Raw genomic sequence first — 18233 nt, forward strand, 5'->3', positions numbered from 1 at the left:
TGAGAGAGGGTGGGCCTGCTGGCCTGCCGAGCTGCTTATTTTATCAGAACACAGTTTTCACAACTAAGAAGGGTGCGGCGGGCCAGTCCTGGCTGGGGACTATGGTGTTCTCATCAGTAGTGTGACGTTGGACAAGTTAATCCTCACTCTGTGCCTCAGTCTCCTCATCTGTACAACGGAGGACTAGGAAACAGGTACATCTACCTCTTCTGCACCCCAGGCAAGTGTTGGCTGGTCACAGGCTCCCTCCTTTGGAGCCCGGATATGGCCTCTGATTCTTTCTCACTAATACAGGCTGCAGAATCGGTGGTCACCAAGGGCCCCTCCTACTTGCCTTGTTTTACTCCAGGATTCCCCTGGCGTGGGGAGTCCCCTGGAGGGGCAGCCCCCTCACCAGGAAGCCAGCCAGTGGTTTCTGTCCAATGGCCTCTGAAGACTTCAGAGCCACAGAAACAGGAATGGCCTGGGCAGAGCTGTTCAGAGTCATTATCTGGCCCATGGGATGGGGACAGTCCTCAACCTGGACCCTCAGCCTCTGACTGCTCTGGTCTTAAAGAACAGCAAGGGGCTGGGGGGTGCGGTACCCTCCTCTGCCCTCTGTGTGGCATCACACAGGCCCTCTGGATCCATGTCGATGAGCCTCAGCTCCCTGCAAACTGCATAAGAGGGGTTTAAATGCCTGCATCCTAGCCTGCCATCTATCAGCTGTGCAATCTTGGGCAAGTTACTTAACCTCTCTGTACTGAAATTTCCTCATTTGAAGAATGTGATTGATAATAGACCTGCTGTATAGGTTGTTGTGAGGCCAATATGAGTGCCTGGCCCACTGTGCTACCCAGATGCTCAAAAGCTCCACCAACCACAAGTCACCTCTTGTAGTTATCTGGTGGTGTCTGTAGGTTCTGTCATGCTGACATTTTAATACCGTTTATGGGCTGTGTTGCCCAGGGGATGATGTGCCTGGACCACACAACCAACCACATCCGCTAGAAGAGGACCTGAGCTCCAGTCTTAGACTAAGATATCTTAGTCTTTAGGGAGAAAGCTCAGGTCTCTCTGGTAAGACTGGCCTGTGCCTGCTCACAGCCCCCGGGGGTACCTGACGATTCATTCATTCAAACGTTTGGAAGCAGAAACCTCTACCAAGACATAGCCTGAGAGAAGCCCCTGGCAACATGATGCCTCCACGTGGAAGCGAGGTAGGCAGAAAGCATGCATTTAGGAAAGCTTTGGTATTAAAAAATCAGTTTTAAATGCTGCTGCAGTAACAACAGCAGATACTCCCCTAATCACAAAGTGAACGGCACTGGTTCAAAGTAAAACCCGGAGCCAGTCCAGGCACCCACCCCCCGCACCCCTTCGTCATCCCCGACACCCACCACTGGGTCAAGTTCACGAAGGGGAATCTCCGCCAGACTTTCAGGGCTGTGTCTGCAATGCTGTGAGACGTCCCTGAGGCGAGGCTGCAAACCTCTTGGGACTGGGCAGGTGCGGCTGCAGGAGGGCCTGCTTCTGCAGAGGGAGGTGGCTGTAAAGTGCTCCACACAGGAGTGATGGTCAAAATGCAAAACGAATGGCACAATGTGAGCACTGACCAACTGGAAGCAACCCACCGGAGCAGTCCGAGGCCAGGAATGAACCCCTTAGTTGCTGGGTTGTGGGGAGGTGGGGGCAGGGACCTAAGGAGGCATGGCGCTTGCAGGGAGGGGTCCCGAGCAGTGTTTGACTAAGTGGCATGGACGCTTGTACATTAATATTCTAAGAACCCAAATGTAGCACTGGTGCGTCCCAGGCCAGGAGGTGCCACATCCTGCAAATGGCGACTATAGAGAAAACAGTGGCCAAACCCCTCCCCTATACCTCCCACTCACCCCTTCAGCCCCATCTCCCCCAGGGCGGCACCTCCCTCAGACTGGCACACTGTCCTGCTCAGTGCCTGCGTCTCTGGGCTGGGAGATTTGTGGCTGCTGCCTTAGGACTCTCTAGGACATAATGTGGTCCACGAGATGCTGTAGGTTAAGAGTCTGCCCAATACCCATCTCAGTCCACACACACCAAACAACTCGCACACTGGCCCTGCATGCCTCATCCCATCACCACCTGCCACCCCTGGGGTCAGTTTGACCAGCCGTCACCCAAGATGCAAATGCTCTCCCTTTGGCTTCCAGGTCAGCAAAGGCGTTCTTCCATCGGATTCTCCCCTGGGAGCTGAACCCGCCTTGGCAACTTACCCTGGGCTCTTGGGTTTGAGCATCCCCAGTGGGGGAGCATGCGGGTTTCCTTTGGGGCTTCTTCAGGGTCCCTGCAGGTTCTGCCTGGTGAACAGCAAGGCCACATGGGACTGTGGCCAAGCACCGTTAAGCTGGAACCCCAGGGACTTGCTGTGTGTGCCCAGGCAAGTCCCTTCCCCTCTCTGGGCCAGTTTCTCGTTTGTATCATGAAGGAGTGGGCAAGACCAGGTTGAGCCCCCTTTGACCCGTGGCCAGAAAGTGCTGCTTGGAAGACGTTTTCTCTGGGAGTTACTGATTCCATAGAAGCCCAGTGTGTCTTTAGCCAGGCATGGTGGCATGCCCCTATAGTCCCAGCTACTTGGGAGGCTGAGGCGGGAGGATCACCTAAGCCCAGGAGGCGGAGGTTGCAATGAGCCGAGATCATGCCACTGCACAACAGCCTGGGCAGCAAAGTGAGACTCTGCCTCGAAAAAAAAAAAAAAAAAGGAAAAGAAACCCAGTGTGTCAGAGCCAGCAAGGGGCCATCATGTTTCACCATACAGATGAGGAAACTGAGGCCCCAGAGATGCAAGCCAATGGCAGGCGGAGCCTGGAACCAGTGCTCCCCTCCATCACTCTAGCTGCTTAATTTCCAAAGGCCAGAAACTACCTTTGACCTTGCTTGAGACTCTACTAGATCCTGGGACTGGCCTGGTACAGGCTCTGGGCCAGGTGGCCTGCTCCAGTGTTGCTGCAGAGTAGCCTGGACTCAGTGGCTTCACTCACACTTGTAAAGGGAGTGCCAATGAGTCACTACAGCTTCCATGGAAATAGGGCCTGCTGCATCTCAGCCCTCGGGGCCTGGAGACACCCCCAGAGAGTGCCACATGGTGGCAAGCCTTAGCTCTGCCCTGCACCGCCTGAAAACAGGATGACAATTCCTGTCCTGCTCATCCCACAGGGCCTCATGAGGACAGAGGGAGGCACGCCGGGGCCAGAGCTCCATGCACTCTTAGGCTTGGTACCTTTGCAAGGGCTGACCATGGCCATCACTCTAGCACTGCTGCTCACGGTAGGCAGTATTTAATGTTTTTCCCTAGTTTCTCAACAGCCAGCAAAACAGGGGTGAGCAGGGTGTGAACACAGAGTGCCAGGAAACGTGTAAGACATCCCCAGGTGTCAGGAGACATGTGGGCCCTGAGGCTGTTTGTGATGGTGTGCCTGTTTCCATGGTGATTGAACGAGGAGAGGAAAACCCACTGGGCCATCATCGGGCCTCGCCTGGGGAGTGAAGAACACAGCCTCTGGGGTCTTTCAGGAGCCCAAACAAAGGTGACACATTCAGGGGTCCTTGTGCCCCATCCCCACACCTGCCCTGCTCCCACTACTGCCAGGAGCAAGGCTGAGGACCTCAGGCATCAGGAAGTCTGATGAGAGGGACTTCACTGGGCAGGTGTCACGTGTGTAACATTTATTGTATTAATACTTAACAAAGCCCTCCAAGACCCAGGCTCCCCCTACCCCCTACCTTGGGCCACGTCTTCATCTTAGTCTTTGGGGAGAAAGCTCTGAAGTCAAGTGGTGAGTTTTCCAGAGCGAGTGCAGGGGCGCAGGGAAGGCTCTGAGCCCGCCTTCCCCAGAACACCTCAAGCTCTGCCCTGGCCCCAGGAATGGAGGTTTCTGCCATTCCCGAAGGCAGAGGAGGTCTGGGATCTGCTCGTCAGTTTGTAAACAAATGATTCTTCTCCTCCTTGACACATTCTGTTCTCTGCTCTGGCCCTGAGACCCAGTGAGATCCTGGTAGCTGTCCAGGATGAGAGGGAGGCAGCCCTCTGTCACCAGGTCCCCCTTGGAGTTGGGGACACCGACGTCCTGAAACGTCCTGAAACTTAGTAAGAAGAGTCTGAGGGGCTACTCCTCTCTCCCCGTGGCCCCAGTTACTGGGTGTTCTCGTATTTCAGGTATCTAATCAGCCTGCCTGGGAGCGGCAAGGTGTCTAGGAGTTTTATACGGTATTTCCCAATGGCCTTTCGAACCCGCAGCCGGCAAAGGTGAGCCAGAGGTCTTGGAGGTTCTGAAAAAAGGAGGGAAAGGCAGAGGCTGATTTATCATTTGCAATAAGCAAAGGGATTGCATCTGTGACCCCAGCCTATGGGAGGAGCCCAGCTGATGTGGATGGGTAAGAGAGGGGGTGCCCGCTGCTGGTCACCCCAGTCCCTGCCAACTAAAGAGACCCAGCAAGGCACCTTCCCACTGTTCACCCCTCATTGATCTGCACAGCTCAAGCAGTTGACAGCATGGTTAGCACACCCATTTCACAGGTGAGGAAACCGAGGCTTAGCAAGGTTCTGAGCCTTGCCCAGGATCCCTCCTGGGACTAGTGGTGGTGTCTCCCTCCTCTTGAGCCTCTTCCTCTTCACACACAAGCTGGGCCCCCAAACACAGCCTTAGCAATGGGGTCAGAGGTTTGACCTCTTAAGTGCTCCCACATGTGGAATTCAACTTGGAGCTCCTGGTGGTGCTGAGAGGCCAGGGTAAGGGGGCAGAGACTGGCAGCTCCCCTCAGGCCCCAGAATCCCACCTGGCTGCCTCCCCCAGGAGCCATGTAGTGAAGTTTTCTGAGCTGGGGAGTGGGTAGAGGTAAGAGCAGGGGATGAATGCACCCAGTAATGGAGTAATTTATTTCAATCCTCAGCAAAGGGTCGGATACAAAGAAAGGGCTTGTAGAATCACAGAATGTCATTCATTCACTCATTCATTCATTCATTCATTCACTCATTCATTCATTCATTCCCCAGGCACATGCTGAGCCCCTCTGCTGCACCTGACTCTGTGCTTGGGCCAGATATGCAGAGGTGCCTGCCCAGAGGCTCCAGGGGAGGCTTCCACAAGAGACGGTGCCCTTTGAGTGGGTCCTGAGGGCTGAGGGCAGGAATTTCCAGGTAAGGACAGGAGACAGGGACATTCTAAGCAGGGAAAACAGCAAGTGGCAAGGCCAGGAAGTCATGCAAGACCGGGGCTGGAGGGGCAGGTGGGATGTGCAGCGAAGGTGGAGGGCCAGGCAGCGGCAGTGTTGCCTAGCGAAGCATCCACACACCCATCACTGTTTCTGACACTTCCACTGCCCTCCGAGCTGCCCTCTGAGTTCACTGCCTTCTGAGCTCAGATATTTCTACTACATAGTACCGCAAAGAGCAGGGAAGCATCATTCCTGTTGTCCAGGCATCTTGTCTGGTTAGTTCCTATTTCTATCTCTTAAATGCTGTGGTCTGGATAAAAAAATAACGTGGTTACCTTGTACACAGAAGGTCTTGAACATATATTCATTTAATGGCTGAATTGGAATAATTAATTATAGGCATTGAGGCCAGTTAGGACACTTTTTTAACAGTCCAGAAAATAGATGGGGAAAACCCTTAGGTAATAAGCTTAGAATATAACCTCCCCTCTGGGAAACTCAGCACAGGCTGTTGGTGAGCAGAGGACATGGAAGCATGAGGGCTGGGCTGGCCAATCCATGGGCTCTGGGTGTCCTTCCCAGAATAAGGATGTCGATGTTGTAGCATTAAACAAACAAGCGCGTGGGGACCATCTTGCAGGTGGAAAGTGGGCTTTAAAGTAACCCAAATAGGTATTGCTTAAGAACGACTTGTTTTACTGGCTAACAAATGTGTACTGCACACTAAGGTCTCTGCAGGGATTTCCCTGGGGCATGCTTTAGTTGTGAGGGATCACCCTTCTCTAAGGAAGGCAGGAGAAGGTAACAGAATGGGTGGGACTGATATCTAGGCATAGACTGCTCCACCCTCTAGTGCCCAAGGATCGTGGTGACAGCAACCAATTATTCATTAATTCCCTGAAGGTTTATCATGCATCTAGAGTTAAGCCCTGAGTGAATGCGCAAGTTGACACCTCCCTCCCCGTTACTGCCCCAGAAACTTTATCAAAGGCTTCAGTTCAAGTGCCTTCAGGCACCTGTGCCAATGAAAAATCCTACAGCACATTTGGGATCACAGGGGTGTGAGGATCAAGGAGGAACGTGGTGAGTCAGAGTTAGGGCACAGGGGTGGGCCCCCGAGGCTGCACAGTCTCACCTGGGGACAGGAACAGTAGTGGTGGAATGACAATGACCTGCTGCAGGTCAGCCTCCTTTGACAAACACTTGGCCAGGGTAGGACTGTGCCCTCAGAGCCAGAGAAAGCCCTAGGGTAGCTGGAATGCCACTGCACAGATACCCATTTCTGTCACCGGTGGCAGAAATCCTGTTTGCCCAGGTGAGCTCCATCAATGCCTAAGAGGGATTCTGGCTTCCTCAGCCTGACTTAGCCAGGCAGCCCCATCTACTCTGCACACATCAGAGGGACAGTGGCCGAACCCCACTTCACTGTGCCTGGCACAGTTCAGGCGGGTAGAGCTGAAAGGGGCTGGACAATGATCCTGCCCAGGCATGTCTGTTCAGGTGGGGAGAGGCCTCACCCAGCAAGGCCCTGGCAAGGCTGGCTCCAGGGTTCAGGGGCCTGTCTCCCACACCAGGGTGTTCTGTGTACCAACAGCCTTGGCGCCACCTGGGAGCCTGCTGAAATACAGACTCCCCGGCCCCGCCCCAGACCTGCAGAATCAGAAGCTGCATTTTTAACAGGACACCCAGGTGCTTCATGTGCACTTTAGTCTCAGACACCCTAGACCACCATCCTCCCCTCTCCCCTCCTACAATGCCTCTTGGTGGCCCCAAATCGTTCACAACCTACTCTGAAGGTCCCGGTACCCCTCAGGGAGCTGTAGCTGTTTTAAACATCATGGAAAGATGTAGTGGAGAGACTCTGGGGTTGGTCAAACCTGGGTTTCAATCCCAGCTCTGCCACTAACTAACTGTGACTTTGGCCCAGGTGGCACAACTCTGTGAGGGGCAGATTCCTCATGTTTCATCCAAGGAGGCACAGAGCCTGGCACGGAGCAGATGGTCACGGGGTTAGGAACAGTCGCATTCCCTGAGGCCTGGGACTCTGAGTCAGGCAGGGAGATCTGCCAGCCTCGGCAGCAGCAGCAAGTTCCTACCTGCCTTCTCCTTGATGACGGCCCAGTCCTCAAAGCTGTCGATGTGCTCCTTCAGCCGCGAGCAGAGCTGCACATTGCCCACATAGTCCAGGAGGACATCGATGATGGGCCCTGCCCAGCGGCTCACCTCCGGGGCAGATACAAACTCACAGAACTGAAAGAGAACACGCCGGGACCAAGAAGTGAGTTCATTCGACCAGCAGGAGCCTGCGGCCAGGGAGGACAGGGGATGTGTCCAAGCACAGACACTGTGCATACCCAGGCTAGGATCCCCTGAACCATGTCACCTCAACACAGGCTTCTGCTGCCCCAAGTGGAAGATGGACAACTTGAGCAAGTCACATCACCTCTGAGCCTCAGTTTCCCTGTCTATAAAACAGGTACATGAAACCAATTCCAAGGGGATTTAACATGAGAATTAGGTAACATGAGCATAAACTTTGCACACAGTAGGCAGCTCATGAATGATCCCCATTAACCATTAAAATAATGATCTCCAGGAGAGGCGTGTGTCTAAATTCCTTTTAAGTTCTGACTCTTTTTTTTTTGCTTTTTCTTTTTTTTGAGATGGAGTCTCGCTCTGTTGCCCAGGCTGAAGTGCAGTGGCACGATCTCGGCTCACTGCAAGCTCCGCCTCCCGGGTTCACGCCATTCTCCTGCCTCAGCTTCCCGAGTAGCTGGGACTACAGGCACCCGCCAACACGCCCGGCTAATTTTTTTATATTTTTAGTAGAGACGGGGTTTCACCGTGTTAGCCAGGATGGTCTCGATCTCCTGACCTCGTGATCCGCCCGCCTGGGCCTCCCAAAGTATTGGGATTACAGGCGTGAGTCACCGCGCCCGGCCCAATTCTGACTTTTAAAGTAACAACATGGACATGTCCTGCCTCTGGGTCGCTGGTTTCTGCTCTGACCTGACCCTACACCAGCCTGCTCTCGACATCCCTTTCCGGATCGTGCTTATTTCACATCGCAGTCCAGGTGTAGGTTTGCTGGAGGTGACAAGCCTCTTAGTTTGGCAGAGTTCTCCGCTCCGCTATTGGTTCCTTCAATTCCCCAACTCAGCGGACCACAATAAGGATTTCACTGTTCCAATGCACCACTAAGTTCTGCGGCCTCTAAAGTGTGCTAACTTCTAGTTCCTTCCAAAGCTCCCTCCAAAGCGCCCTAACCGCTAAGCCACACTACCCAGGACGCGGGTTAACCACTGTGCTCTGCTGCCTCCAAAGCTGTCCACACTTCCCCCCAAAGGTGTTAATCACTAGTCCACGCTGCTCCCGAGGAGGAGCGCGAACCACCCGGCCCCACCACCGCCCATGCGCGCTTGTCCCCAGGCCACACCCAAAAGCAGCACTCCCCACCAGCGGCGCGCGCCGCCCACCTGCACCACGCTGGGCTCCTTGTCGGACACGGGCGCATCGTTGAACCTGCTGGAGGGCTGCGGCGCCGGCGGGTGCGGGCCATTGCCGTAGAGGCATGAGAAGCAGGGCTCGCCGTCGCAGCCCAGGTCCATGAGGAACTTGAGCAGCGACAGGCACTTCATGGCGAACATGATGGTGGCGGGGAAGGCGGTGGGATGCGTGGCGATATAGGCGTCGATGTTCGCGCCGTGGTCTAGCAGCAGCTGCATGGTGCGCAGGCAGCCGTGGCGGATGGCCACGAGCAGGGGGCTGATGACGTCACGGTTGGGGTCGGCGCCGTGTTCCAGCAGCAGCTCGGTGGCGTACACGTTGTTGTTGACCACGGCGAAGTACAGCGCGGAGCTGCGCCGGTCCTCGTAGAGGCGCGCGCGCTCGGGCGCCAGCGGCGCGTTCACGTCGAAGCGGGCGCTCAGCAGCGCCTCCAGCACCGCGTCGTTGTTGCGCTCGGCCGCCAGGTGCAGCGGACTGACGCCGCTACGGCGTACGCGCGTGCGACTGGTCACCGGCAGCAGCATCTGCACGATCCTGCCAGGTTGAGGGGCGGGCGCGGGTGAGGGGAGGGGCGGGCGCGGGTGAGGGGAGGGGCGGGCGCGGGTGAGGGGAGGGGCGGGCGCGGGTGAGGGGAGGGGCGGGCGCGGGTGAGGGGAGGGGCGGGCGCGGGTGAGGGGAGGGGCGGGCGCGGGTGAGGGGAGGGGCGGGCGCGGGTGAGGGGAGGGGCGGAGTGGGGCAGGCCTCGCCAGCAGGGAGCGCTCGGGAGCCAGGCCTGGCTGCTCGCCCTTACCGCGGGCTGCGGCGCGGGTCCCACCGGCAGGGGGCGCCGCGGGTCAACCATTCTCACCCCATTGGGGAAGATGGGGTCGGCTGCCGTCCTCGCTTTACAGATAAGGAAACGGAGGCTCAGAGAGCTTCAGCCACCCTCCCAAAGTCACATAGCCAGTAAGGGGCAGAGCTGGGCTTCAGACCCAGAACCCTTGGCCTCGGAAGTCTGAGTTCTTAAAAACCTGCCATACTGCACCAGGGTTTCAAGAAGCTGCCACTGATTTGTTTCAGGCTAAGCGCTGTTGCCCATTGCCAGCTCAGTTATCTGGAGGAATTGACTGGAAGGCCCCCAAATCCAATGTGGCGAAGTTTGGAACCAGACCCTGCTCTCTCTGGGGGAGGACGGACAGGGACAGCCAGATCCCAGAGCCCACTATGTGCCAGAAGGCTCCTAAAGGCTTTACAAGTGCTATTGGGTTCAATCTTTACAATAACTCCTAAAGCAAGGCTCATCATTCCCATTTTGCAGATGAGAAGATTCAGGGCTTTGAGAGACTAAGGGGCTTGCCCAGCCATACAGTTAGAAGAGGGGAACCAGGGTGTGTGCCCTCCTCTGACTCCAGGGCTGAGCTGTCCTACATCCCTATCTTGCTGTCCTGGGACCCCAGTGGAACCACGAGATCCTGAGGACAAAAGGGGACAAATGTGTTTGGCCCCAACTACTACTGCCCCAGGCCCCAACCAGCCCACTGTGACCATGAGGTTACTTACACTCCTCTCCTGTGTGTCTCACTGCCTCCTGCCCTGAAGGCTGATGCTAGCTTCTCCCAGTCTCTCTGCCTCACCTTCTGGATGTGGAGAACTTGGTCAGCCACTGCTGAAGCCTGAGCTCCCTGCAACCACCAGTTCCTCTCTGTCCTAAAACTCGAGCACTGATCTCAGCACTTTCCCTCTATTAATCTATGAAATCCTCCCAGTAGCCCTCTGAAGTGAGTACTATAATATCCTCACTTCAGAGGTGAGGAGACAGTAGCCCAGAGAAGGTATGTGACTCCTCCAAGGATACACAGCCAGTAAGTGATGGAGCCAGGATTTAAACCCAGGCAGTCTGACCCCAAAGCTACACTCTTAACAACTCCCCTACCTCTTGTGTAGCAGTCAGGGTGACAGTTAACATATCATGGGGTTTTGCAGTCTTCACAATGTGTTAACTTGCCTGCCCATTTTACTTTCACTGCAGCCCTGGGTGGGAGTGGCCGGAGCAGGCCTGTGGCCTTCTTTTTAACAGATGTGGCTCAGAGAGCTGAGGTGACTAATCAGGAGTCATAAGACAACTCTGGGGACTCAACCCCAGGATTCTTGACCCCTTCTCTTGGCTCTCTTCTCCTAGACCCCTGCCACCTGCAAGAACAAGCTCCTGCCACCAATATGATTCCAGACCCTAATCCGCCCAATCCCTGCTGACAGGTGACCTCACAGCCTCCTGTGGGGCTCCAAGGAGGTGGCCATTGCAGGGGGTGGGGCGGGGGGGGGGTGAAGGGGAGAGAAGCAGGTGCCACCAGGCCCATTCCCACGCCTCTCGCCTCCTGGCACGCTGGCTTCCTGGAAATCTGATGCCAGTGACCTCCTGCTGGGATCTCAGTGGAAACTATTATTATTGTTAGTGATGCTGTGTTTGGCTAAAATCTGACTCTAAAACCTCAAAAGGAAATTCACACACCCAGGGGGGCTAATTGCCTCCTAATTTCTATTTGTGTAGGCACAGGAGGCCTGACTTTGCTCTGCAGAGGTGCTGGTCAAAAGCAGGCCTGGGCCTCACCCTGGATGGCGGCCACAGCCAAGAAATGCTCCGCTAACAGCTGTAACATGCCCAAGCACGGAAAAGAACAGTGAGAGGGGCTGCCCTGGGGCCACTGGCCAGATGGGGCTGGTATCTCTGGCAGGTCACAGCTGGTCTCTGGCAATTCACGAACCAAGGGAAAGTGGCAGAAATGTGGGAACTTGAGCATTGTCTCAGTAATGCAGTGAATCATATTATTGTGGCAGGACTCTGCCAATCAGAAAGTAAATGTGTAATGCCGGACAGGCTCTGGAGATCAGTGTGTCCAGCTCTCCCATTTTACAGAGGGTAAAACTGAAGCCCAGACTTGGGGTGAGGAATAGAGTGAGGTTGGACAGAAGGTGGGTGGTGCACAAGAGCAAAATGCAGGTCTCTGGATGCCCAGGGTCACGCCTTCTACGATGCCCCACTCCTCCCAACCATGGGAGCGGCCATGTTGGTAGCCCCACTGCACATCATCACTCCTCTCCCCCAGCCCATTTTGTGGGGCAGAGGACAGGAGGACAAGGGGGTGACCCCACCAAACAGTCTGACTCCCCACTTCTCCCACAGGCATGTTTTGGGATCTCAGACTACAATTGCTCAAGCGGCACCTTATGAAGAGGATCAAAGGTGACCATCGCCTGACAGAGCCGTAGGTGTCTGGAAGGATGGCTCCCTACCCCTTCCTTGTCCCCTCCCCAATGCAGAGGCCACACCTACCAGCTTAGCTTTGCCTGTCTAGGCCCTGAGACCAGAGCAGATCCAGCTCAGGGTCATTCCAGAAAGGCCCAGTGCAGCAGCGTGGCAGGTGCTGAGCTGTCTCTGACCTTGGACCACATTCCGAATCACTGGGCTCCTGTCTTGTTCCCGGGACTCACCAGTGTCTGAAGCCTGACATCCTTGCCCCAGGCCCGGCTCCCACGCCAGGATTCTAGTTTCCTCAAAGCAGCAGCCTTGCCATACCACCTGGCCCTGGCTCTGATGTCCTTTCTGAATCTAGCCCAACAGCAGGGGAACGGGCAGAGAGCTTTGAGCCAACGCAAGCTGTCCTTAGCTAGAGAGGGGCCCAGCATGGGCACTGGGGAAACCAGGAGGCTCAGAGTCAGGGGTACATGGGTTACACACCAGCTCTGCTTTTCAGCACTGGGCCAGCACAGGCAAGTCACTTAACCTCTCTGAACCACACCTAAAGCAGAGGGGTAATTAATTGTAATAATAGTGATGATGATGATGATGATGATGACGATGGCTACAGCTACCCTTTATTGAGCTCCAGTGGGTTGCTGTGAGCACTTTACCCCTTACCTTCCTAAGTCATAGTTGTGCTAATATTGCTGAGCGCTTACTATGTGCCAGGTACCATTTAAAGGGGTGCTCACATTTGTTTACTTAATTTAATCCTAGCATGACCCTCAGAGCTAAGAACTTAATCTCATTTACTCATTTACTCATAACAGTCCAGCAAGGTAGGACTGCTTACAATCCCAGGTCCAGGTTACAAAGCACAATGTAATAATCTTTCACCAAGGCTGCTTTTGACTATAAAATGAGATCTTACGCATGAATCTGATCGGCCTGTAGTTGGCAGTGAATAAACAGTGCTCTTGGTATCTTGACCACCACAATGACTGCAGCCTACTGCCCCTGCGACCCTAAACACAGAGGTATTCTGAGTCACCAGGTCACTGTGGTGTGACCTTTGTCAGTGTTCAGTGTAAATTTGGATGGAGGGCCGGGTGCGGTGGCTCACGCCTGTAATCCCAGCACTTTGGGAGGCTGAGGCGGGTGGATCACTTGAGCTCAGGAGTTCGAGACCAGCCTGGACAACATGATGAAACCCCGTCTCTACTAAAATACAAAAATTAGCCAGGTGTGGTGGTGGACACCTGTAATCCCAGCTACTTGGGAGGCTGAGGAAGGAGAATCACTTGAACCCAGGAGGAAGAGGTTGAAGTGAGCCAAGATCGTGCCACTGCACTCCAGCCTGGGTGAAGAGAGAGACTTGGTCTCAAAGACAAACAAACAACAACAACAACAACAAATTGGCTGGAAGATTGACATGGGAACCGGTTGCCCACAGACGGCTCCATTGCCAACACTTCTGAGCTTCACTGTGCCACTCTGACTTGTTTCCTATGAAGTCTTGAGTTCTGAGCCTCAGTTTCTCTTTTAACTAATGGGGATATTAACTTGCTTGTCAATGTACTTTATAAACTGCTTTTTAATTTAATATATTAAGTGTTCTCTATTTTGCCTTGTTCCAGAAAGAATTTCAACCGGCTTGCAAAGATTGATAAAATACAGCAAAAGTATTATATATTGGAGTTAAAAGAGAAGGAATATTTTAAAACGAGGGAGTCAGAAGTAAGGCCCAGAACACAAGTCTGTGTTTTCTCTTGGCCACAGAAGAGGCTCTGAGATCCTGATTCTCTACTCAGGCTGCACAGTAAAATCACCTGGGCAGCTCTTAGACACCCTGAAGCCTCAGGCACAGCCCAGGCCAGTGGCAGCACCATCTAGTCAGTGGGGCCCAGGCATCAGGGTTCCTAGAGCAGCCAAGGTTGGAAACTACTGTTTTGGGAGCTATTCTTGGGCCATCTGCTCTGGGCTAACTCATACAGTTTCTGAATAAATCTATCTTTGGTGTTGATCTTTTATTTCATACAGTGGCTTTGCTAAACTGGAAATGAACAACAGGAAAATGTGTGTCTTGGAGGTGACTGGGACATCAGGACTTTAGGGCTCCTTTCTCAGCACACCCACATGTCACCCCCTGTGGTTAAGTGTGCTGACGAGAAGACACCATGTGGCAAACAGCCCTCGGCTCCTGGTGCTGCCTTCTATGCCTGGGACGGCTAGGGTGTGTTGACAGGTGGCAGAATGCGGAATGCCTATGGAATGTCACATCAAATCCCCGAGCAGAGGGCCTTTAATGCTGTATGCCCAGGGAGGGAGTGATGAGCTCGGGGCTTGCTGGCCATGGGCCCTGCCCCGTGGCAGAGGCTGCTGGGAACCAGGCTTTAACCCTTTGTTGGGTAGCCCTAAAAAGTGGCCCAGGCCCTCTGAGCCTTGGGGGACAGAGGGAAATGGGGCCTGAGAGGGGAGGTTGAATAACCAGGGAATTCACCCTGGGAATCTGCATGAATCCAGGGTAGGTGAGTTTAGGGGAGCATCAACCATGTATACAGTGTTCCTGGATCATCCCCAAGGCCGCCTAGGGCCCATTCAGCTTCTCCTCCAGCTGGGGTCAGACTGCCAACACCTCTGGGTTCACTTGAAGGCAGCCCAGATGAACGTCCCAGCCCTGCTGCTATCTCGAAAATCACTTCCATATCTGGCCTTGGCTTCCTTCTCTGTAAAACCAGGGCCTGAGTTAGATCAATGGCCCCTGCAGCTATGGACAGGCTGTATCTGATTTTCTCCGGGAGCTTTTCAAAGAGACAGTGGGGCTCCTTCTCTCCTGGAGATTCTGGTTCACTGGATCTGACATGGCATTTTAAAAATAGCCCAGAGGGACATGGATGTGCAGGCTAGAATTGGGGGGTAGTGGCCCAGGAGATTTCCAAAGTGCACACATTTCCCGCATGTTCACTCTGGATCTGTCTGGGGTCAGGCTCAAGGTAAACTGTGTTTGCCCAACTCTGACTGATGCCCGATGATTTGTGGAACTGAAGAGAAAGGAGCCATCTTGCCCATGCCCACTGCCTGGCTTGAGCTGTAACTGCACAACCATGGAATACACTCTCCCTAAGTAAGAGTGGGTGAGCATAGAATGCCTGGGCACACACTAGGTGCAGGTGCTCTGCTAGGTGCTTTATTTCCATTCTATATCCATGCATGTCCATTATATCCATTTTACTGGTCCTCTGACAACCCCATGAGCCGGCTGTAACCATTTCCCATTTTATAAATGAGGAAAATGAGGCTCAGCAAAGTTGAACAACTTTCCCAATGGCCTCAGCAGGGATTCACACCCAGATCTGTCAGCCTTGTGGACAGCTATGCTGTCCAGAAAAGGCCGGGTCTCCTCTGTGTATGTCCTTGAGGGTGGGGAGTGGGGAGGGCATCTTTGGTTGGTCTGGTGCTGGCAGCCTGCGCAGAAGGGGCCGGAGCTTTAAGGGCCACCTCTGAAGCCTTGAGTCTTCATTTCAGTCTTTGGAATGTCTCTTTCACCCCATTTCCCTCTGCCTTAGTGAAGACAACAAACACACCCCAACACACACAATCTGTGCTTCTCACTCTCCTCCCTGTCTGGAAGACTGGGGTGTGTTTTCCCAGGTGTCATCAGGGTACATGAGATGGGATTTTAAGTGAAATGTTTTTAAAATTGATTGTAAATGGATAACATACTAGTGTGATAAATGTTTCCTCTTCAAAATAAATTCATTGTAAGTAAAAACATTATTTAAAGGAAAAAATACTAAACAATGAGAATATAGATATTTAAAATCAAGAAGAAAATCTGTGAATGGACAAAGTTTGGGAAGCACTGTCCATCAGAAAGGGCCAGGTGCTGGGGTTTAAGTCCCAGCCCTGGGGACAGGGCTTTCAAGGGGCAAGTCTCTTGACTTAGCTTCCTGCCCTGTAAAATGAAAATCCGGTTGACCCGCATACCCACAGCACAGCGTGCGGCCCACATGACAGGCAGATGAGTCACACTCTGGAAATGACCAAGCCCTGTCCATCCTTCAAGGGCAGCTGGAGCTCCACGTCTGTGGCCCAGGCTTCCCCATGTAGCAGTGTTGCTGGGAATGTTTAAAAACTGGCTCAAGCACAGGCAGAGAAGGGGGAAAGGGCTCTGGTTTGTAGCATTTGCCAATTTCCATGCTGTAAATATTCCATGGCCAAATTTAAGCTACCAATGTGAGGTCAACAAACAGAGTTGGGAAGAGGTGTGCAGTAGGTTCATGAGAACTGGCACGAGCTGGCTCTAGCACACCTCTGCCTCCAGCCCCGGCTCATCTCTCTCCACAGCAGCCATGCAGCTCTACGGCATGCTCTTGCATGATGTCACTAATTCACATATCTGTGCTTCTTCCCTTCCTCCAGATTGCTCCTTGGGAACTCAAGCCTCTCTCATCTCGCTCAGAGTATCTAGCACATAGTAATTGCTCAATAACTGCTAGTTCTTATCATTGGTGCTGTTTGTGTTATTGTAGGTTTTCCTTACATGCTTGCTAATTGCCTGGGAGGTTATCTTTGCATTCCTGTACTCCCGAAAATATTCATTAGTTCAGACTCACATCTGCCCCCTGGATAGAATTCCTGTAGATGTGACCTTTGGAGCAGATGAGTACTTCCCACCTATGAGCTGTGTGACCTTGGGCAAGTCACTCAACCTCTCTGTGTCTTACTTCCTCATCTAAACGACAGAGATAATAATATCCACCTCCATGAGCTGTTAAGCAGATTAAATAAGTTTCTGATGTGAAGTTCTGGTAAGTGCTGCATAAGGGTTTGCTATTATTATTGCTGCTGCTGTTGTTATAGGCATTCACTCCATGCTTGCTAACTTGCTAAGGGGTTTCCCTCTTTTCCATGAGAAAGGTGATGTCCATTCTGACCTCTCCAGCTACTTGGGTGGGACATTCAGGGCAGGCCCACCCCTCCCATCCACTACTCCCAGTGTGGGTCTCTGGAGAGCTGCCTGGGTGCTGGCAGAGCCTGGGCTGACCTGTAGTTGCCCTTCTTGGAGGCGATGTGCAGTGGGAGCAAGCCGTCCTTGTTGGTCTTGTTGGCGTCGGCACCCTGTAACAGCAGAAACTCCACCACCTCCTCATGCTCGTTCTTGCAGGCCTCGTAGAGGGCAGACGCGCTGTCGCTGGCCTGTGTGTTGATGTCAGCACCTGGGGAAGGAGAGGCAGATCACCAAGTGACCAAGTGACCAGGAATTTGCTGTACTCAGTGTAGCGCCACCGCGTGGTGGGCCTGCAGTGCTAACCACGGTAGTTCGTCGGATCTTTAACAACGACCCTTAGGAAGGAGGAGTCTACCCGGGGCCACCCCCAGCTTCTTTCAACAACATCAAGACCCAGGGGCCTGGCCAGGCGCAGTGGTTCATGCCTGTAATCCCAGCACTTTGGGAGACCGAGGCAGGCAGATCACCTGAAGTCAGGAGTTCAAGACCAGCCTGGCCAACATGGTGAAACCCTGTCTTTATTAAAAATACAAAAATTAGCTGGGCATGGTAGTGGGCACCTATAATCCCAGCTACTCAGGAGGCTGAGGCAGGAGAATCTCTTGAACCCGGGAGGTGGAGGCTGCAGTGAGCCGAGACTATGCCATTGCACTCCAGCCTGGGCAACAAGAGTGAAACTCCATCTGGGGGGGGGAAAAAAAAAAACCCAGGGGCCTGCCAGCCCGAACAGAGACCTCTGAGAGGATACAAGCAGCCACGATGATGCTGGCATTTTCTGAGCACCTACTCCGTGCTGAGCATCGTGCTTTCCACAGGCTATATCTGAATTCACAGTGGGTAGTCACCCTGTGAGGTCAGTACTGCTCTTATCTCCAGATTACAGACGGGGGCAGTGAAGCACAGAACACCTAGACCACTTGCCTCAGACCTCCCAGCTCATAAAGATGGAGCCAAACTTGAACCCAGATGGTCTGATGGCAGAGGCCATGGTGGATTTTCTGATGGTAGAGGCCATGCTCTTAACCCTCACTCCATGTAAGAGGGCCTGGGTTCTGCCCTGACAGAGGCCTCACAGGTCTAGGACAGCACAGAACCCCTAATAAAGGAAAATCCCAAAAATGTTACTAATTGCAATTTGCTATTAATATTGCTATTATTATTGCTAATATTGCCATCTATTAATATTGATCGTTATTGCTATCAATAACTTCTAGCTCTTACCATTAGTGCTCTTTGTGCGAAGTATTCCCTGCATGCTTGCTAACTGCTAATTCTCTGCCTTTCACTTCAAGGAATAAGAGAATTACTTTCTGTCTCCTCCCAAGAAAA

General features: G+C 53.3%; 1 protein-coding gene across 3 annotated transcripts in view; it reads right to left on the reverse strand.

Annotated features, from left to right (window-relative positions):
• Window positions 1–3666: 3666 nt before the first annotated feature.
• The window catches only part of ASB2 (ankyrin repeat and SOCS box containing 2), a 43074-nt gene continuing 28507 nt past the window's right edge, over window positions 3667–18233 (reverse strand). For all 3 annotated transcript variants that reach the window (XM_015454164.3, XM_045396914.2, XM_005562083.4), the window contains 4 exons: window positions 16941–17112; window positions 8646–9210; window positions 7266–7419; window positions 3667–4284 (listed from right to left, as the gene is read on the reverse strand). In XM_015454164.3, coding sequence (XP_015309650.2) covers window positions 4148–4284; window positions 7266–7419; window positions 8646–9210; window positions 16941–17112 — 1028 coding nt within the window. In that variant the 3' untranslated portion in view covers window positions 3667–4147. The remainder of the gene's footprint in view (window positions 4285–7265; window positions 7420–8645; window positions 9211–16940; window positions 17113–18233) is intronic.

This window comes from Macaca fascicularis, chromosome 7, assembly GCF_037993035.2.
Source record: "Macaca fascicularis isolate 582-1 chromosome 7, T2T-MFA8v1.1".
Taxonomy (NCBI): Eukaryota; Metazoa; Chordata; class Mammalia; order Primates; family Cercopithecidae; genus Macaca; species Macaca fascicularis.